Genomic DNA, 26,423 nt, shown 5'->3' on the forward strand with positions numbered 1-26,423 from the left:
GATGGACAGTGTGGACAATTTTGTATATTATACATTTAGCCAAAGTAAATGTTAAAAAATGCTATTATTTTGAGGAGTGCAGGGCAATTTGAGTTATTGCACAAACGCTACAGAGAGTTGGCATTTTCTTCTAAAAAGATTTTAATATATGCTAGAAAGTTCAAATCTTGCATGCTGTTGATTGCCTCTGCCCCACTCTTCCCTAGTTCAGCGCATTTGGCTTGATTAGCCTCACATTAAAAACCAGTGAGGGATCTGTCTTGGGTAAGTTCCAGATTACACATATTTACTAATGCCCTGTATGGATGATCCTGCCCTTCTTCTGCATGTATTATATTGACTAGTTGTGTAGGTAATGAGATCTTCCCATATGGGCATACTGGTCAATGCACACTATAACACACTCTATATTCTGTGTATTCTGCATGTCCTGTCACACATACATACATTCTTAAGGCACTGTGCATGCAGGTGCTTTGAGAAGTAATGTTTGTTTTGATGGTTTTTGTGTTTTCACAGTATTTCAATTTTGCATGGTGTTTTTATGCAAAACCTCTTGGGTTTCCAAACACTACTGCATGTTTGCTTTGTTTTATGTCATCTGCACTGTTTAACATATTTTTCCTCAGTGGAAATAAAGACAATTGAACTAAATAAACAAATAAAAAAATACATCATGTAATACATATTTACATTAAATTACCTTTATGTCAAACCATTTTAGCACTCCATTCAATATTTAACACTGAAGCAATGCAGAGCAAAATAAATGTGGCAACCTGGATGAACAAGCTTTTCCCAAGAACCCAGTACTAAGCTGTACTGCCAAGGTTCCACAATACAGTACATCCCCAAATGTACACATTTCCTGAGAGTACCAATGAACTACAAATAACTTTAGAAAAGTTAAGTATTGGAGTATTGAGCTGACACAAGATCGTTGATTCTCTAATCTGAAAAATGCTCAGAATGTTCAGTAACATTTATGACTCCTGAATAAGGCTAGCTTCAACAGCTGGTAAGAGCCAGAATGTGTTTTGTGGGAAATTGTAGGTTTGACATGAATTGTGTTGAAGTGCTTGGGATTTGTCGACCAATAAAGATTTTAGCTAACTTGATGTATTTCCTGACATTGCTAATCCTAAAATAAGAGACTGCTTAACATCGATAATAAACAGAATACCTTCATTATTCATAAATACAGCTAGTTATTTTAAAAAACCAAGCATACATGGTTAAAAGCGTGGTGGTGAAGAAGCTCGGACACTCAGGTAACAAATATTCTGAGTTTCCACACTTTGTCTGACGTGGAGGGTCATTCAGGTCAAATGTCCCACTGGGAACTTAATTTCTATAGCACTTGAATGAAGCATGTCCCAGGTAATATACTCGAAGCCCAGCTTTTGACTCCTGGTGCCCCATGCCTTCAGATCTTTACCACGCAGTCAGGAGAGTTGGTTCTGATTGCGTCTGAGATTACCTTTGCGCCCGATTCGCCAATGCCATTCCCCTGCAAACTAGTGAAGAAGAATGCATTGATGCCTGAGCAAACACAAACCACACAAATACTTATTATATATTAAAAGTTATCACAAAATACACTCACTTTATATAAGTTAGCTGATGGTTTCCTTTCAGGGCTGTGGCAATGAATATGGCTCCATCCATTCCCAGAGAGTTCTCCTGCAGACTGCACATACAAAACATCCATTAACAAGGTATCAAATGCTTACTGAGAATCCATCGTTAGGTCTGAGGCACTACCAGGCCAAAATAAACCTAAGGGACAGTACAGCCTGTCTATTGCACGTGATGGGGCTTCAAGGAAAGTGCTTTCACAGCGGGATCCAACCATAACCGTGTACATGTGCGTTAGCATTTTATGGTCCGGGGCATAAATCAAATGCTTTCTGCTCAACACTGACTCAGTGCTTAATTGGACTACTGTAATGAAAAAAACAACGAAAATACATCAGTTTAGTTCCAAGCAAGATAGAGATCAAGTGTGACTAATGATATCTATAAAAAATGTAAAATCTTGGAGGGTGTAGTTGGAAAAACAACCAGCACAATCAAAGTTTCAACAGAGGTTTCTGTACCTATCTCCACTGTATGTAATACATTTAAAGCCACAAATGTTTGGTGCCAGGTTTATTATTACTAATAAACACATTATCTGCAGAAAGTGTAGCCCCTGAGGAGCAGATTTTATACACCTCTGTGGATTCCTCAGTGCTTGTTGCCAGACACCAGTGACATTAAAATAATTTAATACGATATATAACTAATTTGAAATGTCTCTCAAATATTTTTGTTATACCACACAAACAGACAGGCTGTTCAGGAATTGAAACCAAAAAAACACTGGGTGTTACTAATTTGAAATTCCATGTTTGACACAGTCTCCTAATAATACCACAGCACGTTTCAATTTAGTATTGGTGGCTGTAAACCAAAATATAAATATATGTTACAGTGTTCAGAGCAATATGTGTGTTCAGATATATTGTATATGTTCATATACAATTTCGTTTACCTGGGTTTACAGTCCTCTGATAATATTTGGGAGAGAAACATTGTTGACATGTGATTTTTTGTTGATCAGCCTAGTCTGTCCATTCAAAGATACCGTGTTTATTATTTTTGCACCCACAATGGCTTTTAGGGAAAATGGTAAAGCACTCCCCCATCCCATTCTATTTAACCAGGGTTAGCACTTCTGGTCAGCAAGAAACCTGGAGCATTTGATTGTGATGGTTGCTTCCAGCTTCGGAAGTTTACATACACCTTTGCCAAATACATTTAAACTCAGCTGCTCACAATTCCTAACATTTAATCATAGTAAAAATTCCCTCTCTTAGGTCAGTTAGGATTACCACTTTATTTTAAGAATGTGAAATGTAAGAATAATAGTAGAGAGAATAATTGATTTCAGTTTTTATTTCTTTCATCAAATTCCCAGGGGGTCAGAAGTTTACATACATTCAGTATTTGGTAGCATGGCTGTTAAATTGTTTACCATGGGTCACGTTTTAGGTAGCCTTCCACAAGCTTCCCACAATGGAAATTGGTTAACTGTCAAGAGGAATTGGTTAACTGTGACCAATTCCTCTTGACCAAAATGGTGTAACTGAGTTAGGTTTGAAGGCCTCCTTGCTTGCACACGCTTTTTCAATTCTGCCCACAAATGTTCTATAGGACTGAGGTCAGGGCTTTGTGATGGCCACTCCAATACCTTGACTTTGTTATCCTTAAGCCATTTTGCCACAACTTTGGAAGTATGCTTGGGGTCATTGTACATTTCGAAGACCCATTTGCAACAAAGCTTTAACTTCCTGACTGATGGCCTTTTATTGTGGCCAGCCTAAGGCACATCTGTGCAATAATAATTCTGTCTAATCAGCATTTTGATATGTCACACCTGTGAGGTGGATGAATTATCTCAGCAAAGGAGAAGTGCTCACTAACACAGATTTAGACAGATTTGTGAACAATATTTGAGAGAAATAGGCCTTTTGTGTACATAGAGAAAGTCTTAGATCTTAGAGTTGATAAATGGGGGCAAAAACAAAAGTGTTGCGTTTATAATTTTGTTCAGTGAGTTTTTATTTTTGCCCCTCAAAAATGTCAGTTTGTTTTTCAATTGAATTGTTCACATTACATGTCACATTAAAGATGGAAAAGGTTCTGACATGATTTATGTTTGTCTCATTCTTTTACATCACAAGAACCTGGCATTTTAACAGGGGTGTGTAGACTTTTTATATCCACTGTAGAGCACATACATTATTGACTCAGGGATTCAAACTAGAGACCTTTCAGGAACTGGCACATACGTGACATAGCACAACATTCTTTGAGACCTGTTTTGGCTTGACAGGGCCAGTTTCACAACCAGTAGAATGCTCTTTTAATGGTGCAATGTTTCCTAGAAAGATGAAGGTGCAAGTGGGAATGTAATGTGGATGTGCTATTTGTAGACTATTATGGACACACACAGTACATGCTTTTACAGGACTCTCCTCTCTGAACTGAAGCATCCACTGGACCAAAAGGACTCACTTTAAAGATCTGAGTGTTCGGTTCGTCTTCAGTGCATTGGCCAGGGCCTTGGCTCCCTCCATTCCTATGGCATTCCCTCGTAGGCTGGAATATGCAAAAGAACATGATAGAAAGAAAAAAAAAACATTATAGGACAAAAGGACCATTAACGGCTGATAAGGTCAGAGGTCAAGCTTAGTGTAATGGCTGGAATGGGAACTAGTGAAATGGTAAATGTAAGGATATGCCTGCTGCTGTTTCTTTAACTGCTACCGTTTCTATAAATATGTACCGTCCCTTTGAGCCAACACTAATGTACCCTCCACTGCACGGAAGCGGACTACTAAGTGATCATGAGAGCGAGCTAAACGTGGCTGTCAACATGTTTTTACAAGAGAGGAACACATGAAAGACAGCAGGATATGGGAGGGAAACTGGGAGAGAGAACCACTGCATGTCGACATAACAGGAGTAAATGGGATAACATTGGCTAATTAGAGAGGGAGAGACTCACTCCAGAGTATGCAGGGTTTTGTTGACCATCAGAGCCTCTGCCATCGAGATGGCACCACTCCTGCCAGCTGAGACACCCTGGAGACTAAAAAGAGAAAACACACACATACACCTGGTTTAGTCATTCACCTCCATCAGTGATATTTGCAGAATTTGAGGCACCTCATTAGGTCAGTTTTAAATACAGATATGGCAAACTAACCACAAAGTACAGAGAGACGCATTTGTCTTCAGGGCTCCGGCCAGCGCCACAACTCCTTCGTCTCCAATGGCATTCTCCTGTAAACTAAACACACCCACACACAGTTAGAGAAATATCCCCAGTCAATCAATGGCATATGACGGATCTTTGATTTCCAGACTTGGCCAATTTACTGTTCGTGACTATCAACTGAGTTTTGACAGAGTGGAACCCCCATCGGACCAGCAACAAAAGGAGGCTAACAATTCCTATTAAATGTGTCAGCAAGAGTTTCAGTGCTTACTCGAGTAGCTTCATAGTGGCGTTGGTGAGTAGAGCATGGGCCAAAGCTTTAGTGGCTGTGGATTTGATGAAATTCCACTGGAGACTGGGAAACACAGGAGGAAAGTAAATGTTAAACTTTGTAAGCTTGTGAGTGTTCCTGCACTCAGACATATTGTCGACACCCAATCGGTCTCCCGCACAGTGCACCAATCCTGCCTCTTTCAAATTGTTCCGCTTCTGAAAAAACTGAAAAGGTTGCGCTGCCTGAATGTCTTCAGACCTGTAACTTTCACCTCATCATCACAGACGCGTCCCTCGACACACTGCCTAGAGGGCCCGCAGGGCTGTTACGCGGCACTACGGGCCTTGACTACAGTACCTCCTCCAACATTTCAGAAAGCCAAGGACGTAGCACGGATATGGTTTGTGGGCTTTAGCTCTGCCTTCAACACCATCGTTCAAGAACTACGGCAAGACAAGCTCTCCAGTTCCAGCTCCATCTGTCAATGCATCCATGGCTTCCTGACCAAGTGGAAGCAACACAGAAGATGTGCAAACAGATCCGACACATTAAGACAACTCTTAATGTGTAAACTAAATAAATTAACTATACAGTACTCAAACCTTTCACCTCCCTGCATCTATGTACACTATAACCAAACTTTAATGTTTGAATGCTATATACTCACCTCTCATATCTCGTCTTATGCTCATTGTATATTATAACTGAATGTTAACTCTGTGTATCCATTCATGTTGTCTAATGCTAGTGGTACCATAACACCAGTTGCCATTCTGAGTATGGATACATTTACTTAGTAATGAAAGGTGATTCTGATTGTTCTGCAGCCAGGAATTAAGATGGTTTTGTAGTCTGCAGATATTCCCCTCACGTTGCCAGATCTTACTTACTGTAAAGAAGTAAGCGCTCGGTTGACCTTCACAGCTCCTGCAATGGCCTTCACCCCTTCATCGTGCAGCAGGTTCGCTGTGAGACTGACGCACACAAATTAGAAATGAAAAGAAAGTAAATGAATATCAAACCTAGAAACAAAGAAACCTTTAACATTTATGTAGTCTGTATGACTCCAGCTCTATATATAAAACTTAGCAGTGCTCCTGCTGTCGAAATGAATCACAGAGGCCTCACTATGCAACACACCAGGATGGAGACATTTCCAGAAAGCTAGTCCCTTTTTGTGCCTACGAGTGGTGGAGGTAATGGCCTGTTCTGACAGGTGGTGTTGTGACTCACTCAAGATCTTGGAGAGTGCTGTTCTCCTGCAGAGCCCTGGCCATATCCTTAGCCCCCTCCACTCCAATTGAGTTCTCACGCAGACTGGCAGAGAGGGGAAGGAAAACAGGACTAGGACTAAAACAGGACAGGACTAAGGACTAGGTCTGAGGTTGGTTATGTATTGGATCAAATTATTTGATATCTGGATCTTGCTAACTTTACTTCAAGGGTGGATCAATGGTGAATTTAGAAAGGTGAGTATAGAAGGTTAGGAAAGTTAAGAAGATTTACAATAATCATCTAGCTACAAACCAAAGGTTCATTGTGTTAAATTGACTGCAACAGGTTGCTGCATTTATTTCTTAGCACGCTTGGATTAACTCTCACCAAAACCAAATTAGACAGTTTTAAATGAACCTCCCAATTCTTCTAATCAGTATGTGTTCAGTGGATTCTAAATAGTCAATGACAAAATCGACAGATACACTACCGTTCAAAAGTTTGGGGTCACTTAGAAATGTCTTTGTTTTCCATGAAAACATACATGAAATGAGTCTGAATAAGAAATATGGCAAAATGAACCTTGTTAATATAGCAATTAACAAGGTTAGAAATAATGTTTTTTAATTGAAATAATAATTGTGTCCTTCAAACTTTGCTTTTGTCAAATAATCCTCCATTTGCAGCCATTACAGCCTTGCAGACCTTTGGATTCTAATTGTCAATTTGCTGAGATAATCTGAAGAGATTTCACCCCATTCTTCCTGAAGCACCTCAGGTTGGACTGGCTTGATTGGCATGTACATACCATGCGGTCAAGCTACTCCCACAACAGCTCAATATGGTTGAGATGCGGTGACTGTGCTGGCCACTCCATTATAGACAGAATACAAGCTGACTGCATTTACTTTTTTCTAATCTTCCTCTGTCCAGTGTCTGTGTTCTTTTGCCAAACTTAGTCTTCTCTTTTTATTGGCCAGTCAAAGAATCTGTCATTTCCAACATTACCAATGTCTACACACTGTATTTCTGATTAATTTGATGTTATTTGTAAGGACAAAAACAAGCTTTTCTTTCAAAAAAAAGGACATCACTAAGAGACCCCAAACATTTGAACAGTAGTGTATGTCTGGGAGACAGATGTTCAGATTATGTGTACAACCGGAACACAGCAACAACATTAGTTTAGGGAGCCACAAAAATAATAATTGCAATCACAGTTGAGATAAGCCGTCATATAATTCAACTGATTAATGCTTCAGTCACACTCATTACAGATAATTTGATGTGAGCAGTGTATGAAATGTACTCACTTCAGACAGATGAGTCCACGATTCAACCGCAGAGCCTTGGTTAATGCGGTCATCCCTTTGTTACTGATGGAGTTACTCTGCAGACTGTAAATGGGAACAGACCAACGAAATGACCAATTTTTTCCATTTTACCAGGAAAGTAATTAAGAACAAATTCTTATTTACAATATCAGCATTGGGTATTGGGTTTAATTAAAGGGACAACACAGACAGCACAGTTACAGTGTAGAGAGACCACTAAACTAAATTGAAACTAATAACATAAATGATTAAAAAGCATACCTGGAAGCAGACAAAGGAAAAACAATAGAGCACAAAACAGACATTTTTGCAACATGTAGGCAAAGACAAGAGGACAACAATGCAAAACACTACAACGAATAGGCACATCATACGAAGCAGTTACAGACAGACGTTAATGTGTGGTTGTGTCTTTAAATGTAGAGAGTTTTATAGTATTTTGTAGTTGATTCCAATTGCTAGGTGCAGTGAACTGGAAGGAGGAGCAACCCAAAGATGTGTCCGGTTCAGAGATTTTTAACTGGATGTGACTAACAGAACTGGTGCTCTACACTCACCTAAAGGATTATTAGGAACACCATACTAATACTGTGTTTGACCCCCTTTCGCCTTCAGAACTGCCTTAATTCTACATGGCATTGATTCAACAAGGTGCTGAAAGCATTCTTTAGAAATGTTGGCCCATATTGATAGGATAGCATCTTGCAGTTGATGGAGATTTGTGGGATGCACATCCAGGGCACGAAGCTCCCGTTCCACCACATCCCAAAGATGCTCTATTGGGTTGAGATCTGGTGACTGTGGGGGCCATTTCAGTACAGTGAACTCATTGTCATGTTCAAGAAACCAATTTGAAATGATTCAAGCTTTGTGACATGGTGCATTATCCTGCTGGAAGTAGCCATCAGAGGATGGGTACATAGTGGTCATAAAGGGATGGACACGGTCAGAAACAATGCTTAGGTAGGCCGTGGCATTTAAACAATGCCCAATTGGCACTAAGGGGCCTAAAGTGTGCCAAGAAAACATCCCCCACACCATTACACCACCACCACCAGACTGCACAGTGGTAACAAGGCATGATGGATCCATGTTCTCATTCTGTTTATGCCAAATTCTGACTCTACCATCTGAATGTCTCAACAGAAATCGAGACTCATCAGACCAGGCAACATTCTTCCAGTCTTCAATTGTCCAATTTTGGTGAGCTTGTGCAAATTGTAGCCTCTTTTACCTATTTGTAGTGGAGATGAGTGGTACCCGGTGGGGTCTTCTGCTGTTGTAGCCCATCCGCCTCAAGGTTGTGCGTGTTGTGGCTACACAAATGCTTTGCTGCATACCTCAGTTGTAACAAGTGGTTATTTCAGTCAAAGTTGCTCTTCTATCAGCTTGAATCAGTTGGCCCATTCTCCTCTGACCTCTAGCATCAACAAGGCATTTTCGCCCACAGGACTGCTGCATACTGGATGTTTTTCCCTTTTCACACCATTCTTTGTAAACCATAGAAATGGTTGTGCGTGAAAATCCCAGTAACTGAGCAGATTGTGAAATACTCAGACCGGCCCGTCTGGCACCAACAACCATGCCACGCACAAAATTGCTTAAATCATCTTTCTTTCCCATTCTGACATTGTTTGGAGTTCAGGAGATTGTCTTGACCAGGACCACACCCCTAAATGCATTGAAGCAACTGCCATGTGATTGGTTGATTAGATAATTGTATTAATGAGAAATTGAACAGGTGTTCCTAATAATCCTTTAGGTGAGTGTATAGCAGAGCAATCATGAAAGAACCAGCAGGAGGCAATTGCGCCAGAAAAAAATATAATTTTAAGCAGTAGAGCAGCATTGCAGTGACGTCATGTCAGGTAACGTAACATCACGTTGGTAGGACACTGACTGTAATGAAAGGAGAGAGTGGTTGACTGTCAGGGCCTGGGCCAGGGCTGCAGTGCCTTTGTCCCCCAGTTGGTTACTGCACAGACTGCAGACACACACAAAAACCCAACTGAATTTAAGAAAGAAGCAACATTCCATCAATACTCGTAGTCAGTGGTAACCAGGTTTTCAAGGTAATACAACCCAAACTAATCAATAAAAGTACTTTTGTTGCGTAGTGGAGAGTAACCATCATAATACGTGTACATTCATTTCTGGTCAGACCGCCAGTATTATGAACCAATGAAATGACGGTCAAGCGTCCTTACATCAGCTCTGTAAGTGTCCGGTTTGTCTTCAGTGCTTCTGCAAGTCTCTTGGCTCCATCCGGTCCAATACAATTCTTCTGTACACTGGAACAACAGGGGTCAGGACATGTTGACCGGTTGCTGTGCAAAGTCACAGTCACAGACACAAAAACACACAAACAGACATTCACCGAGACCCACAGACACTCACAGACACTACGGATTAACTCACTTGAGCGAGACAAGCTTGCATTTGGACAGCAACACATCAGCCAGAGCACGAGCTCCTTCCTCCTCAATCAGATTATTCTGTAAACTGAAAAATACAAGTGAACAACAGCAACTTTACACTGAGAGGATAAGTTAGTCTAAAATCAAATACAATCAAAAACTTGTCAGTCATCACCTTTTCCCCCCAGCTGTAACATTTTGCAGATTTGAGGTTTCAATTGCATGTCTTCCAGAGAATCAGACCACATTAGCCCCCCCCCACCCACCCCCACCAAACACCAAAGGTTTGAATAGATTTCTGTCATATGTAATTTCTGACTGTTTTTAAACTGTACCTATGGCAGAACAACAAGGGATAAATGGTTCAACACAATTTAATGTCTGATAATTGTTTTGCCCTTTGTGCATTTATTGCCCAATACATTTTCATGAATGAATACCAAAAAGTCACTGTAAAGTGATTTGTTCAAATTAAAGATTTCACATTGCAAATTTGTTCAGTATTTACTGCAATCAGTAAATACTTCTGCCCACAATTGTGAATGGCTTTATCAGTAGTCAATCAGATACAAAATTAGGAAAGATATAGGTAACTGTCGATTTACATACATTGTTATACAATATTGTGGACATGCAGATAATTCAATTGGATTACATCAATGTTTTGATTTAATTTAAAATGTTTTAACCCATTGTTTGCCCCTTTCTAATAATTGTGGGATGGAAAATGCTGTATAAAGATGTGTCCTCTGATGCCCATCTTGCAAAAGTGTTCTGCTTCTTATCACAGAGCTTGTTTAACCCTGTGGCATTCAACTGGTTAAAGAAGAAAGCATTCTATGGCCACTAACCAATAGGGCCAAAAACAAACCTACTTTAAAGTCACTCTGGGTACTCCGAAGTCATCATCTACAACATTCTGACTTTGCATGTATTTTTTTTACAAGGGAGCCACTTTTCATTTTCACTGTCAACTTTGCTAAAGGCATACAATTTGAACAATTTTGAAAACATTTACTGTTGTGTATTGTCGTCTACATTAACTGTTGTTTACTGTGTCTTGAAAATCATCAACATTGTTTCAAGAAATGATTGAGTTACTAAGAAAAACACAATCCCTTTTTGAATTAGAGACAGCAAAAGGAGACACTGATGAAAAGGATGTGAAAAATGTCACTCAGCGCTGTAGTTACTCACTTAATGGACACCAGGAACTGATTCATCTTGAGGGCTTCTGATAGAAACTTTGTGCCTTTAGATCCAATGTTGTTGCTACGGAGACTAAGCCACAAACAACTTATGCTTAACCAAAGGAAAACATATTGATCGTATACAAGATTTTCATGCTTATTATAAAACCAATAGATGGTTTTCTTTTAGTTCTTTAGAAGGTTTCAGTTAAGTGACATTGTCATGAAGATAAGTCCCCTGCTATTCATAAATATGGGGTCAAATTGGTCTCACTTACTCAAGTGTGTTCAGGGTCCGGTTAACCAGCAGTGCTCGACTCAGGGCTTTGGCACCTTTGTTACCGATGGAATTCTCTGCCAGACTAATAAAAGAGCATAAAAGACCATCATAATACAACAATGCAATTCTGGACATTCAATAGTAATCATGACCTGTGTTTGTGTGTCTGTGCTTTTGCAGTGAATCATAAATATCTTCCTGTAAATAAAATGAAACATTGCACTGAAAGCATTGCAATGAACCTGAATGACCTGAACTGAAAGGCCACCAATGCAAAATGTGTGAAGAAGAAACTGTTTAATTATTGTGTCAATTTTACCAGAATAAAAGGACCCGAGGTCTCATGGGGTTTATAATGCTAGAAGTAGCTGTGTCGCCGTCGGGGTCCCAACAAATTAAACTAATTATTTGATTAGGTTCTGTGATTGAATCTAATAACATCACAAGTACTCGAAGAGTCCCAGTGGCAGCCCTATGCACAGGATTGGACACTTACGAACGAGTTCAACATACACTAAAGTACGGAAACAAGGCAAGTTGATAACGGATTACACCTGCACGGTCATTATAGAAGCTACTCAAAGGCTCATAGACTTTGCTTGGTTCCAGCTATTTCCCCCGACACAACACTGAATAGAGTCACTCTTGAGAAATGTATTAATAGCTCCTGACCTTATCTTCTGAAGATGACAGTCCTTCGCACTCAGTAAGCTTCCCAGTAGTTCCATGACATCATCTTTAAAATGGTTATTTTCCAATCTGAAAATGTCAAGATATATCAATACTCCATCACAGGGGACTGGCAATGATATGTTTAACCATAAATACTTCCAAAATATGGCAAGGACTTCCTCTGACCGTTAACTTTTGTCATGTATCGACATATTTCTTTCCCCCTTTTTTATTTCTGGGACAGGCAAGGGCTATAATATGATGGGGAACAGCGTACCTAAAAGGGTTTAAGACCTCTTGAGACAGAGGTTGAGAGTCATTCCACTTCAAAATGAACCTGGAGGATTTACACCTACCATCTCAGATGGTTCAGAAATAATTCCAGATTCTTCTGAAATAATGGTCTTCTGCATTATGCCACACCAGTCAGGCTAAGAGCCTATAGCAATATATCTTAATTCAGCTTCCCTAAAAAACCCAGTGTCAGGCAAAAATGGACTAAGTTTGTAGAGGGCCAATTTGTTTTAACAGCGACAAGCAATCATTTAATTCCTGACAATTTTACACATTTCCATCAAGATTAAGCATTATTAGCCAGCTTGACCATAGTTGTTAGAGCTGCTTTGTGTCTAACTTAACAGAACCTGCCGTTCAGCAATACCTGATCATGCATCTAATTACCAATCTTAAAAAACTTTAACTAGACACTAACTAGTGACATGCAATTTTTGCTAGTACAGCTCAGATGTGAGAAAAAGTTATTTTATAAAGTTGCGCCACATTTGGCACTGAGGTGGATTCACTGCTCTTGCTGTTTTTTAAAAGTAGCCATGTGAGATTGTTTGTGTGTGACATCAAAGTGATATTTATATTAATGAGGCCGCATGACTACACAATTAGCTGAAATGTACGCAGAGGCAGAACATTTTGTCAATAATTCGGTCAATTATTGATAATATAATACATTTTTTGATTTTTACTCTTAAAGGGTTAATATGTAGAATGTATTCTCCACGTGGAATCTAAGAGAATTGCATTACATCATTATTATTCATCAACATCAATTCAGTTCCAATCCAATTAATATCATGTCATATGTTTTAGCAAATCCCCCCCCAAAAATTTTACTTTTTCTCAAATTCATAACATATCATAAATGTTATTAAATTCTTATTATATCATACATTTAGCAAACCTTTATGAAATGCAACCTACTTTCAAAGAAAGATATACAAATAAATAGTATTTTAGATGTACAAATACTATGTTGTCTATCTTGTGAGACGGGGTTACGCAACTAACTCAAGTAAGATTCCTCTTTTACTGACCATCTTACAAAAGCTGTAAACATCTTATTATTCAAATGATATAAACAATTATTTAGATGGCATAATGATTCCCTAAACCATGCAGTCCTTGTTTTTAATTTGAAAATTTTGCAACAACTTAATGTTTTTTTGTCAATGGGCAAATACTGTCTTCTGTTGATGAATATACATTCAGGAATGTAGGCAAAAATGCAACAAAAATAATTTGCTGGTGAATAAATGTTGTGAAACACTATTATTCCACTATTACTGGAGATATATTATGGACATCCTTATCTTACAATTATATTTCTCATAAAAAGCATGAGACAAATCCCAAAAAAATCTAAAATGGTATGAAGGGGTTTATCACGGCATTTGAAAATGTCTTTAAAAAAAAATTTCAAAAAGAAGTTTGCTCCAAATGGTTATTATATATAATGAATATAAGATGAATACTATAAATGTAAATGGCTAATTTGGATTCAATCAATTAGCTTTATTTCTCACAGACCAAGTGAAATAAACTAACCTAAGATGGTTGCAGTACAGCAGCTGAGGCAGCAGGCTCTTGACGGTGCTGTAGTCGAGACAGGCCGACAGACTGGTCTCCTCGTTGCACTCTGGAGACACATGCAGCAGGTAGGCCAGCGCAGTGCAGTGTGTGCGTGTTAGCTTCCCTCCCAGGCTGCCACAGCGCAGATCCTCCTCGACACTGCGTAGCACCTCTGTGTGCTGCAACTCCTGCAGGCAGTAGGCCACATTGACTGAACGCAGGGACACCACAGCTCCCCCGCTGCCCAGCAGGCCCTGGAGAAGCCCTGCCGCCCAAACCCGGAGGCCCCCATCGTCTTTGCCCTGGGCCAGCAACCCTGCCAGTGGCCTCACTGCTGCCGGACACAGCAACCCTGCCAGAAACCGTACAAACACATCCAAGTGACCATCTTCAGCCTGCTGGGACCTCTGCAGTGCGCTTCTGAAGTGGTTCTGGAAGCCGATCTTGGGCCAGGACATGGCACTTTCGGTGAACATGTCAAAGATGGCCCGTTTGGAGGAAATGTGGTAATATGTAGCTGCCAAGAACTCCTGCACAGTAAGGTGGCTAAAACGGTAGGCCACACAAATCAGAGATTCTTTGCGAATTAGTATTCCAGTTCCGAGGCTACCTTGTGTGGATGGAAGGTCTACTCCATAGGCCCTCATGTCCTGTTCACTGAAAGTATACTTGTGCTTTAGAAGTCCATAGAATGCCAGTCGGCCCAAACTAGCCAACAGCTTGCGATTGTTGCCATAAAGCGGGTCCATCTTGGACTCTCTGCCTCTGGGTTCACCGGCTTCAGCCCTCATGGCACAGAAATGGGAGTAAAGCTCAGTGCAGGTCCTGGGAAGGCCCTCTTGCCAGCCACTCTCCAACATGTACCCAAGGGTAACCAATAATATAGAACAAATGCAAGGGATGTAAGACATCACCATGAAGATCTTGTTGGACTGCATGTGAGCCCATATCTGAGTTGCTGTCTCTCCTTTAGGGAAGTTTTGGGTCAGCAACTGCTGCATATCCTTTGGGCTGAATCCAGGGACCTCAGTCACCCTGTCCACGAGTCCCCCGGGAATTAACGAGGCCACCGCCGGCCTGGAGGTCACCCAGACCACTGCTTCAGGAAGCAAGTTTCCCCGGATGATGTTTGTGACCAAGTCCTCCACCAACACCTCCTTCTTGGGGTCGGTGCATGGTGCAGCCTCTGAGAAATCCAGGGGACATCGGAACTCATCTAAACCATCAAAGATCAGCAATGTCCGACAGGCACCACTCAGCACCAGGCTGGGGTCCGTCATGTGAGGAAAGGCCAACTTCACCAGTCTCTCCGCAGATACCTTTTCCATGGCGTTCAGCTCCCAGAAGGCGAAGGGCAAGACAAAACTCACATCTGTGTAGATCTCGCCTCGGCTCCAAAGTTGTACAAAATGGCTTACCAAGGTGCTCTTGCCGATACCAGCAACACCCACTGTGAGAGAGACCCTGGGTGGCAGGCTGACCCGGGTGAGCGGCTCCAGGAACTTGGTAAGTGCCAGCTGCCTGCCATGGTGTCTCTGTGACCCACGGGTGGCCTCCACCTGCATGATATCATGCTCCTTTTGCTGGAGGTCTGAGAGGCCATCAACCAGAAGCAAGACTCTGGAAGAGGAGAAGTCTGGGCTGGACAGACTAGGGAAGGGGTTTTGACTTGGTGTGGGATACTGCAACAGAAGAGCTTTCTTGTGCTCTTGAACCATAGGATCTGTGTGAAGTTGAAGATTAAATTACTGATAACGATAGCTTACAATAGTTTTGGAGCAAAAAAATTTAACATATATAGCTGTATCACTGGCATATGTGGATAAGATGCACTACAATCCTCAGGCACACTTTATAAGCCTATACATTTGCCAACCAACAGGTTGCTTCTCACCATGCTTCATGATCAGCTGGGACACCTGGGAGTCAACGTTCTCAATGAAGGCCTGCAGGGCGTTGGAGCCCCTGGGACCCTTGCTTTCTAGGATGGAGGTGAGGTTGCCAATCTGCTCTGGAAGCTTTCCACCAGCCTGCACGTGTGCCTCCTCTGCCTGGTTCAGCAGGTCCAGCTTCCTCATGTGAGACAGTGCTCTCTCCAGGAGGGTAGAGTTAATGAAGAGTTCCAGCTGCCTCTGGTGTTGGTGGATCCAGCCCACTTCTGGGGCACAAAAAAATCCACAACAGGATGAGGGCGAATCAATCTATCATACACACAGCTCTGAATCCTAATTACAATGATGTATCTGCAATTTGTACTTTAAGTACATTTATGCATTTACAGTGTCATAAAGAATTATGTTCACTTTTTCTTTCTTTTTGTATTTTATTGTGACTGAAAAATAACTGAAAAAGGTGCACGAATTGTTCCTTTTAAGGTCCTGCCACAATATTTGAATAAGGTTTCACTAGGCCTTTCAAAAACTTTGGATGTTGTGACAGGACCCCATAGGACCTGAATCAAGTTTTGAGAGTGGGACATTAGGTCATCACGTTGTTTATTTAAAAAAAAAAAAAAGACATATCCATTCAGGTAGTCTTTATTTAACATTTGTTTGTTCTTTAAAAAAAAAAAAAAAGAGACAATCATATGGTATACTGTACACTGTCAATGAGTACAGATTTATTTGATTGTTCTTTTTAAATGTGGTACATAAATGGTTGTCTGGTACAACTTGTACATGGCTACATTCATTACACTTTACCCTTTCATGACGACTGTATCCAGAGTGACATACATTAATACATTTCCAACATGTGCATACATTCATGCACTGTTTTCATTGACTGGGGAAATAACACGAACACAGCTTATAATGCACCAACAGTAATGGTCATTACCTTCAATCTGTCCCTTGGAGGAAGAAGAGCTGGGCCTAGATTGGAGGTCAACATAGCAGTCCTCTTGCCATGGGATTCGTTTGCTCAGGTCCAGGATAGAATCGTAATGACTGCTTTTCTCCATGGATGTGTTGCAAGTTCCAGCCTAAAGATCTTCCTGTCCACCTCTCTCCATATCCAATAACTCTTGAAAACATACATAAAAACATGTTTCGCCTAAAGGCACAGAATCATGACATTGTGATGGGAGCACTCTTTATTGTCAGCACAGTATAATGGCCTTTTCTATCATTGATCGGAACAACATTCTTTTTGTTCACAAAAACAAATCAGCAGGCATTAAAATCCTTTCATTAACGTTTTTTCCTCAGTTATTCATCGCGGCCAATTAACAGGACGGTTTTTGCATGTGTTTACAAAACTAATGGTACAAGCAAGAGTCACCAGGGTGAAGTGAAATGATTCAGATTAGCGATTGAAGTAAGAACTGGGTTTCTGCACTTCAGTAAATAGGTGGCATTGCTACAGGACATTACAAGCCTCCAGTACATTATTGGAAGTGAAAGAAGTATTTAAAAAAATCCTGAATCACCTGAAAATCAACTCCTTATTTGATTTGACTATAAAGGTGATTTGGACATTTAAAATGTGAAATAATAGGCCCTCTTTCAAAGGCTCATAGGAACATTTGGAATTCTACCAGGGAGGAATAATAACTGCAGATGTCTAGATGGGGCTAAGAGCTCAGGTATGATGGGGACTCTCAGAGATCAGGCATTCTGATGTGCAAGTACACACGCAAACATACCACGCGTGCCAGCCTCTATGGGGATAAGTATGTTTTTCTACTCAGTCCAACTCAAAACCCAGGACTAAAATGCACTAAGGATGTGAAATACCAGGTTTGAAGTGTGCTATTACATGTTCCCTTGATTCCAGCCACTAGCATGGAGTCTGGACAAGTCAGCACACTGAGCCCCCTGTCCCAGATGGGTGCCAGGCTGTCCTCAACCACCTGGGAAAAGGCACACAGGACTATAAACTCACAGGCTACAGCCTTGATGAACCTTCATAGAAGTATGCGTCCTTTAAAACAGAGTTTCTCAACCCTGTTCCTGGGCACCTCCCTGCCCTGCATGTTTTAGATCTCTCCCTGATCTGTCACACCTGATTCAAATGATCACCTCATTATCAAGTCCTTCATGAGACACATCAGGTTAGGGCAGGGGAAGATCTAAAACATGCAGGGCAGGCGCCCAAGAACAGGGTTTGGAGACGCTGCTGTAGATTGATGTGAACCATCCACTGTGACCCAGACAGCTGGTGGCTTTTGACCATATAGAAGCTGAAGGTACACCAGTCCATGGGACGTAACATCCCAGCCTTCTTGGGGACCAAGAAATATTAACTGTAGCAGTTGTCCTTGAATTCTTGCCGAGTTTGCATCTTCATCTGTGCTGTGTACTTTAGTAATGTTTCAACCTCTAAGAGTAAAGTATTAGATGGGTTATGGAGTCTGGTGCTGTCTAAAAGAGAGGCCTTGGAGTTCTGGGAGTCAAACTAGCCACAGCAATGATGGATAATTTGGGATGATCTTGATTCACCCTTTAGTTGAATCAAGCCTGCATGGATTCCATTGGCAAGGCAAATTACATCTTTGAGGAAATCCGGTCATCCAAGCAGGGGGGTGTCAACAAACATGCAAACCAGTGAAACTGAACAGGTTGGTGTCATGTTTTACATATCTAGTATGGATTACTTCACCTTTAGCTACATCATGTTAGTGTTTTAACTAATAATGATAACTAGCGGACATTAAGGTGACTTTGCAACTCATTTTGCATGATTATAGTCCTTCAGAAATATAATGTTGCCTCTGATACTAACAGTACAGTACATAAGCAAAGCAATTTTAGCTAACTATCTCCAGAACAGTAACATTAGAGTTACCTCAGGTTAATAAACTGACTATCTAGCTTTGAGTTGGGCACTGGATAAACCAACCCTGTCCTCACTCATAGTACAAAACAAGTAGCCAAATAAGAATACTTTAACAATATTAAATGTTAAACACCACATTGCACACAACCAGTTCTTTAGTTTTCATGTTTTATTACAGGAAAAGATAATGGCCTCTTAGCTCTAAGCACAGCAGTTGCAGTCAACTACCATTTTCCATTTTGGGGGTGACCATCGAGATAATACAATCCCTCCAGCACAGCCGGCTGTGGAATTTGTTTGTCAAGGTACGTTACCTAGCAAATGCCTTATCCAGTATATGTTGTTTTCACCGCATATTTGTAAATGTTTAAGATTAACTTGAATAAAATATCTAAAAGTTCACCTATTGGTATCCTAGTAACGGTAGCATTTCGAAGAACTATGCAAGGCATTCAATGACTCTTGATTCAAATATCCATAGCTTGATTACTCCCAAAGCCAGAACTCTGCCTACTGCTTTGCTTGTCGACACGTCCCTCTGCCAAATGCCCAGGAATCTGCTTTAACTTCCAAACTTCTATTTTACAAGCCATTGATAAGGAATGGCATGTAAAGTCCAATGGTGCATATGTAAAAAGTGTCTGAAATACTTATTTTGACAAGTACAATATGGAAAATTCTTAAGCATGTGTACTTTCTTTAAGAAAAACATTTTGATTGCATATGTTAGATTGCCTGACAACTGTTCACAATTTAATTCAGTCTGAAAATTATATAATTTGGCTAGATTAAGAGCTCCGGGTAGCCAGGCAGTTTTAAGAACCATAAATTTGTCATCAATCAATATACAACTTGTCTTTTATTTGCGGATTGTATTTCAGCTTGTACATAGAAACCTACAAACCTTTGAGCTGACTAAAGTTTGATTATTAAAATATTGACATGCATTTAATGTAGTGAAACAAATACTTTGCCATTGCTAATATCCTTATTATTGAAGATGAACCTACGAAAAAGGCAACCTGACATGCAAAGAGATGTAAGCAATACTTACCAGTACAGAAATGGACATTGTAACATCTGGCCATTAATGCAGATTGGGAACAGACCTGCTTATACCGTAATGCAGTGGTAATCAAATCTCTCCTGGGGACCCCCCCCAGCCATCTAAGCCTCCACTCTTGCTGCCAGTGCTTCAGAATACGAATCAAATGTAATACACCAGGACGTGTGCAGGAGCCCCTTGATTAGGCCCATGGTTAGCTTTCAGTGCCAAAAAGTTACCCAGTATCCAAACTACTGCAGGCATGCGTACAACCCTTGCCTCAATCACCCCTCCACATCCACTGAGCATAATACAGTTTGATGAACGCATTCCAGAATACTACTCTGTGTGATGAGCGGAGAAATCGGAGAACAACGGTCTCATTGGCCTAAAACGTGTTATAAAATAAAACGTAAAGCAGCCCGAAATCATGTAACAATTCAGCCATACAATGTTTTCTTAGTCAACACAATTTGATCCCAAACCTGATAAACAACTTAAATGTAAATACAGTGGGGAGAACAAGTATTTGATACACTGCTGATTTTGCTACTTACAAAACATGTAGAGGTCTGTCATTTTTATCATCGGTTCACTTCAACTGAGAGAGACGGAATCTAAAACAAAGATCCAGAAAATTACATTGTATGATTTTTAAATAATTAATTTGCATTTTATTGCATGACATAAGAATTTGATCACCTACCAACCAGTAAGAATTCCGGCTCTCACAGACCTGTTAGTTTTTCTTTAAGAAGCCCTCCTGTTCTCCACTCATTACCTGTATTAACTGCTCCTGTTTGAACTCGTTACCTGTATAAAAGACACCTGTCCACACACTCAATCAAACAGACTCCAACCTCTCCACAATGGCCAAGACCAGAGAGCTGTGTAAGGACATCAGGGATAAAATTGTAGACCTGAACAAGGCTGGGATGGGCTACAGGACAAAAGGCAAGCAGCTTGGTGAGAAGGCAACAACTGTTGGCGCAATTATTAGAAAATGGAAGAAGTTCAAGATGATGGTCAATCTCCCTCGGTCTGGGGCTCCCTGCATGATCTCACCTCGTGGGGCATCAATGATCATGAGGAAGGTGAGAGATCAGCCCAGAACTACACGGCAGGATCTGGACAATGCCTTGAAGAGAGCTGGGACCACAGTCTCAAAGAAAACCATTAGTAACACACTACGCCGTCATGGATTAAAATCCTGCAGCGCACGCAAGGTCCCCCTGCTCAAGCCAGTGCTTGTCTAGGCCCGTCTGAAGTTTGCCAATGACCATCTGGATGATCCAGAGGAGGAATGGGAGAAGGTCATGTGGTCTGATGAGACAAAAATAGACCACTTCTGCAAAGGGGACAGGACAACTGCACCGTATTGAGAGAAGGATGGATGGGGCCATGTTTCGCGACATCTTGCCGAACAACCTCCTTCCCTCAGTAAGAGCATTGAAGAGGGTCGTGGCTGGGTCTACCAGCATGACAACGACCCGAAACACACAGTCAGGGCAACTAAGGAGTGGCTCCGTAAGAAGCATCTCAAGGTCCTGGAGTGGCCTAGCCAGTCTCCAGATCTGAACCCAATAGAAAATCTTTGGAGGGAGCTGAAAGTCTGTATTGCCCAGCAACAGCCCCGAAACCTGAAGGATCTGGAGAAGGTCTGTATGAAGGAGTGGGCCAAAATCCCTGCTGCAGTGTGTGCAAACCTGGTCAAGAGCTACAGGAAACCTATAATCTCTGTAATTGCAAACAAAGGTTTCTGTACCAAATATTAAGTTCTGCTTTGCTGATGTATCAAATACTTATGTCATGCAATAAAATGCTAATTAATTACTTAAAGATCATACAATGTGATTTTCTGGATTTTTGTTTAAGATTCCGTCACTCACAGTTGAAGAGTACCTATGATATAAATAACAGACTTCTAAATGCTTTGTAAGTGGGAAAACCTGCAAAATCGGTAGTGTATCAAATACTTGTTCTCCCCACTGCATATGGACAAAGCGGGTGGGGAACACACTGCTTCGAGCAGAAGGTGAGCCTAGGGGTTAGACCATCTGACCAATGATCAAAACTTTGCTAGATCAAATTCCAGAGCAGACAAGGTGAAAAATCTGTTGTTTAGGCAGTTAGTATTAATTGCTCCAAGATCCTACAGAAAATAAAAAATAATTTTTAGTATATACATACCCGGTAAATAAATAGTAAAATAATAAAAAGACAGAGGGGTAAACAGGACAGCTAATATAATAACTGAAGGAGAATGTTTTGTTTTGAGGACCAACTTGCTAACTTACTTTTAATTGAAAATGAATAATTACTGTTTTATCTTAATTATGGTTTTATCTGAATTAATTTAGAAGTGTTCAGAGGTATCTTACCCACCTTTGGGCAACACAGAGAAAAACATTAAAATGTGCAGATGCATCAGAGCTGGTGGAGTTACAAGCTTGATGTTGTCATTGAATGTCAAAGAATAATAGGACCATTAACTGAGCTTTTTACTACCTGAATACACTTCATTTCTCTGATCAATCTAGGTCGACATTATTTCCAAAAAAGAAATGCAACATGTGATCCATTTGCTCTGGTAATTGTATGCATGTTTTCAGTTACTTGTTTAATCAGGCTTGTACAGATTTAGGTCTAAAAATAGACCATTTTGTGATGTTCTGTATGCCTTATGTGAAAACCCCCCAAAAAACAAGCATTATGTCTCTCTTTGACAATCTGTATTTTCCATTTACAATTCAACTGAAGAAAGAAACGGTGCTGTGCAGCCTATTATGAATAAAGTTCCATTATTTTCTTTTGAAATAAATGTCCATAGATATTCAGGGCATGCACATTTTCAGTACTCTACAAAGCATTCTTAGTTTTTTCCAAATCTGGGTAATGATGCATTACAAATAAGATGAGATGCAATTATGTAATTAAGTAATCATAATGAATTAAAATCTCTAAGCGATTTAAAATGGAAGTATAAGTCACTGATGGAAGTATAAATTCTTTGAAGAACATCTATCATTAAAATCACCCTTCTACCCACTGACCCAACTTAATTTACATAAATGTTCTAATTAACAGAAGAACATAAGGGTCACCTTACCGTTAAAATCTTGATGTGTTAAAGTAGCATAGTATACAAAGTTTAGTAGCTAATACCATGTTTTCACTCCAGTGAGACACACAGACAGCAAAGCACATCTTCCTGTAAAGTATGTCTGTCTTAACCAGCGGAAGTTGACTCAACTCATCGCCAAACCGAACCCCAAAAAGTACTGCTTGAGGTGTGGAGATAGTTTGTCAGCTTCCGGTCTGGTGCGAGACACACGCAATTTCAGTGACGAGACGCTGAGATAAAACCCACAATGGCCTGGAATCGACAATCATATCTCGCTTTAGACACAAAAACAGAGAGACACACTGATGTTACTATAGTAACGGGAGCAAAGGAGTGTGCTACTCTTTGACGATAGTCAAGTAGCTATTGGAACGGCATATGAACTCCTGGTGCATAAGCGTTGATACACCTCATTGTCAACGAGAAAGCGTTAGGGGAGCTGGAGTTAAAAAAGTATGTCAAGATTTGCAGTCCACAGAGTTCATAACATATCTTACTTCCTGCGTACGGGTTTGTGGGGCCACACTTGACTGCTTGCACATGTCTGTTGGTTGCAGCAGAGTTTAGAAACAATGGCTATTAAAGAGAAATGAGGAAGTAGTGAAAAAAAGTGAATGAAGTGGGTGAAAGTGGCTATGCTTACAGTAATGCCATGTGGACCTCCATGGGGAAAAACAGAACAGAGATTGAGTATTTCATTAACGTATTATCAAGTATACAGTACGTTTATGACATAAGTTATGTTAAGAAATAAGTTAAAGACATAAAGCCCAGTCCAGAAGTAAAAAAAAAGCCCTCATTGGTGATGAGACACACCTTCACCAAATACACAATCAATGTGCATCTTTGCACAGTGTTATATCTTGCCGAATTTGGCTCGAGTGAAACTAAGGTTCAGTGGAGAGTGCTTGTTGAGGTCAACTCACCATGGGCTCCTGGTGCAGAGGTGACTGGGTCAACAGGTGTAAATGGCCCTTTCCCCTGGAAGGGGCTGAAAACCGAACAACTGCCTTGCTTCAGTGGATCTCACTTGTTCTCTTCAGCACCTTAAAAAGACAACTTAGGAGAAACCCAAAGGCTTTTTATCTCCCAAAACAATGCTGCCTCACTCCTGAAGATAATGTGAGACATTGCACCTAAATGACATTGCACATCAAACAAAAAAAAACATATGAGAGGACTCCGCTTTCGCTGAGTACTATGAATTTTCCCCTCTTCCTGTGTTGCTATCAGTCTTCCTGTATTGAGGCAAAATTTCAGTTTAACATACTGTAATGAAGTCTGCAATTGCATAAACTCTAGCCCCCTCCACGTACGCACGCAAAATGACAATGATATACAGTGGATATAAAAAGACTACACACCCCTGTTAAAATGCCAGGTTTTTGTGATGTAAAAGAATGAGACCAAGATAAATCATGTCAGAACTTTTTCCACTTTTAATGTGACATAATGTGAACAATTCAATTGAAAAACCAATTGAAATCTTTGAAGGGGGTCAAATGAAAAATAAAAACCTTACAATAACCTGGTTGCATAAGTGTACACACCCCCTTATAATTGGGGATGTGGCTGTGTTCAGAATTAACCAATCACATTCAAACTCATGTTAAATCAGAGGGATCTCAATGTTGAAAGATATCAGTCAGGAGAAGGGTACAAAATAATTTCCAAAGCATTACATATACCATGGAACACAGTGAAGACTGTCATTATCAAGTGGAGAAAATATGGAACAGAGACATTACCAAGAACTGGACATCCCTCAAAAATGTATAAAAATTTGAAGAAAACAGGTCAAGGAGGCTTCCAAGAGGCCTACAGCAACATTAAAGGAACTGCAGGAATTTCTGGCAAGTACTGCCTGTGTGCTACATGTGACAACAATCTCCCGTATTCTTCATATGAATGGGCTGTGGGGTAGGGTGGCAAGACGGAAGCCTTTTCTTACAAAGAAAAACATCCAAGCCTGGCTAAAGTTTGTAAAAACAAACATCAAGTCCCCCAAAAGCACGTGTGAAAATGTGTTATGGTCTGATGAAACCAACGTTGACGTTTTTGGCCAGAATTCCAAAAGGTATGTTTGGCGCAAAAACAACACTGCACATCACCCAAAGAACACCACACCCAAGGTGAAGCATGGTGGTGGCAGATCATGCTTTGGGGCTGTAAAGTCAGGGTGGAGGGAATTATGAAAAGTTCCAAATACCAGGCAATTTTGGCACAAAACCTTTAGGTGTCTGTTAGAAAACTGAAGATGAAGTTCACCTTTCAGCACGACAATGACCCAAAGCACACATCAAAATCAAAGAAGATGAATGTTTTGGAATGGCCCAGCCAGAGCCCAGACCTGAATCCAACTGAACATCTGTGGGGTGATCTGAAGAGGGCTGTGCACAGGAGATGTCCTCGCAATCTGACAGATTTGGAATGCTTTTGCAAGAAGAGAGGGCAAATATTGCCATGTCAAGATGTGCCATGCTAATAGACTCCTACCCAAAAAGTGCAGTAATAAAATCAAAAGGTGCTTCAACAAAATATTAGTTTAAGGATGTGCACACTTATGCAACCAGGTTATTGAGTTTCTTTCCTTTTCTCTTTTTTTCCCTCAAATATTTCAGTTTGTTTTTCAATTGAATTGTTCACATTACAGGTCACATTAAAGGTGTAAAAAGTTCTGACATTATTTATCTTTGTCTCATTATTTTACATCACAAGAACTTGCCATTTTAACAGGGTGTGTAGACTTTTTTTATATCCACTGTCAAAATAATCCAAAGAGGGCTGGACGCTACAGTATATAACGGAAGGAACAGAACAGCTAACATTTAACAAACAGAAATGATGTAATTAACTCATCGCATTGCTGTGTAGAAATAACCTAGACAGGAAATCAAGGTATTGACAAAAGGAGATAAGTGTGTGAAAATGACATTTCAAATGGCCTCATCTCGTACTGTGTAGACTACAAATATGGTACAAAACAACTTCCTGACAATAGAGGAGATGGTGAAGTTATCACAAGCAGAGACAGTCTTGACCTTCCAATGTAAAATGTCTATCACAAACAGCAAATCTTGCTAAGTGAATATATGGACAAATAATTGTAATAAGTCTTTTAGGGAGCAATTAAAGCTTTAGGTAAGAGTAAAGCAGTGGGTTATACAGCCCCATTAATTTGACCCCTCAGGTTCACTCAACCCTTTACAGGGGTTCACAGGTAGAATTTGGTAGATGTAAAACACATAAATAGTCAGGTGAAACTTGACAGATACTGTAGAAGAGTAGGAAATGCATACAAAGATGTTCATACATCTAAAGAAATATCAATTTATTTGAATACAAATTTAGCTACAATGCATTAAAAAATATATCTCCAAAAGTGCATTGAATTGAAATGTACATTTTTTTTGCACTAAAACAAAAAGTGGTTTTTATTTTTACATCTAACCTTTTCATAAT

General features: G+C 40.3%; 1 protein-coding gene across 5 annotated transcripts; it reads right to left on the reverse strand.

The window, feature by feature from the left end:
• nlrc3 (NLR family, CARD domain containing 3) lies at positions 1–24,186 on the reverse strand. Of its 5 annotated transcripts, none has more exons than XM_020046958.3 (19): positions 23,888–24,186; positions 16,852–17,035; positions 15,908–16,171; positions 13,990–15,736; positions 12,151–12,237; positions 11,477–11,560; positions 11,206–11,289; positions 10,010–10,093; positions 9,799–9,882; positions 9,492–9,575; positions 7,571–7,654; positions 6,276–6,359; positions 5,933–6,016; positions 5,040–5,123; positions 4,757–4,840; positions 4,556–4,639; positions 4,063–4,146; positions 1,607–1,690; positions 1–1,517 (listed from the first exon to the last, which is right to left on the reverse strand). In XM_020046958.3, exons 2-19 carry the CDS (start codon positions 16,973–16,975, stop codon positions 1,427–1,429), a joined length of 3,405 nt encoding a protein of 1,134 aa, XP_019902517.3. In that variant the 5' UTR covers positions 16,976–17,035; positions 23,888–24,186; the 3' UTR covers positions 1–1,426. The 5 variants fall into 5 exon arrangements, with proteins under 5 accessions (XP_019902517.3, XP_028975942.2, XP_019902516.3 ...); XM_029120109.2 differs by lacking the exon at positions 23,888–24,186 and adding an exon at positions 22,947–23,244 and having other exon boundaries at positions 16,852–17,037; XM_020046957.3 differs by lacking the exon at positions 23,888–24,186 and adding an exon at positions 20,395–20,434 and having other exon boundaries at positions 16,852–17,037.
• Positions 24,187–26,423: the final 2,237 nt, after the last annotated feature.

This window comes from Esox lucius, chromosome 5, assembly GCF_011004845.1.
Source record: "Esox lucius isolate fEsoLuc1 chromosome 5, fEsoLuc1.pri, whole genome shotgun sequence".
Taxonomy (NCBI): domain Eukaryota; kingdom Metazoa; phylum Chordata; class Actinopteri; order Esociformes; family Esocidae; genus Esox; species Esox lucius.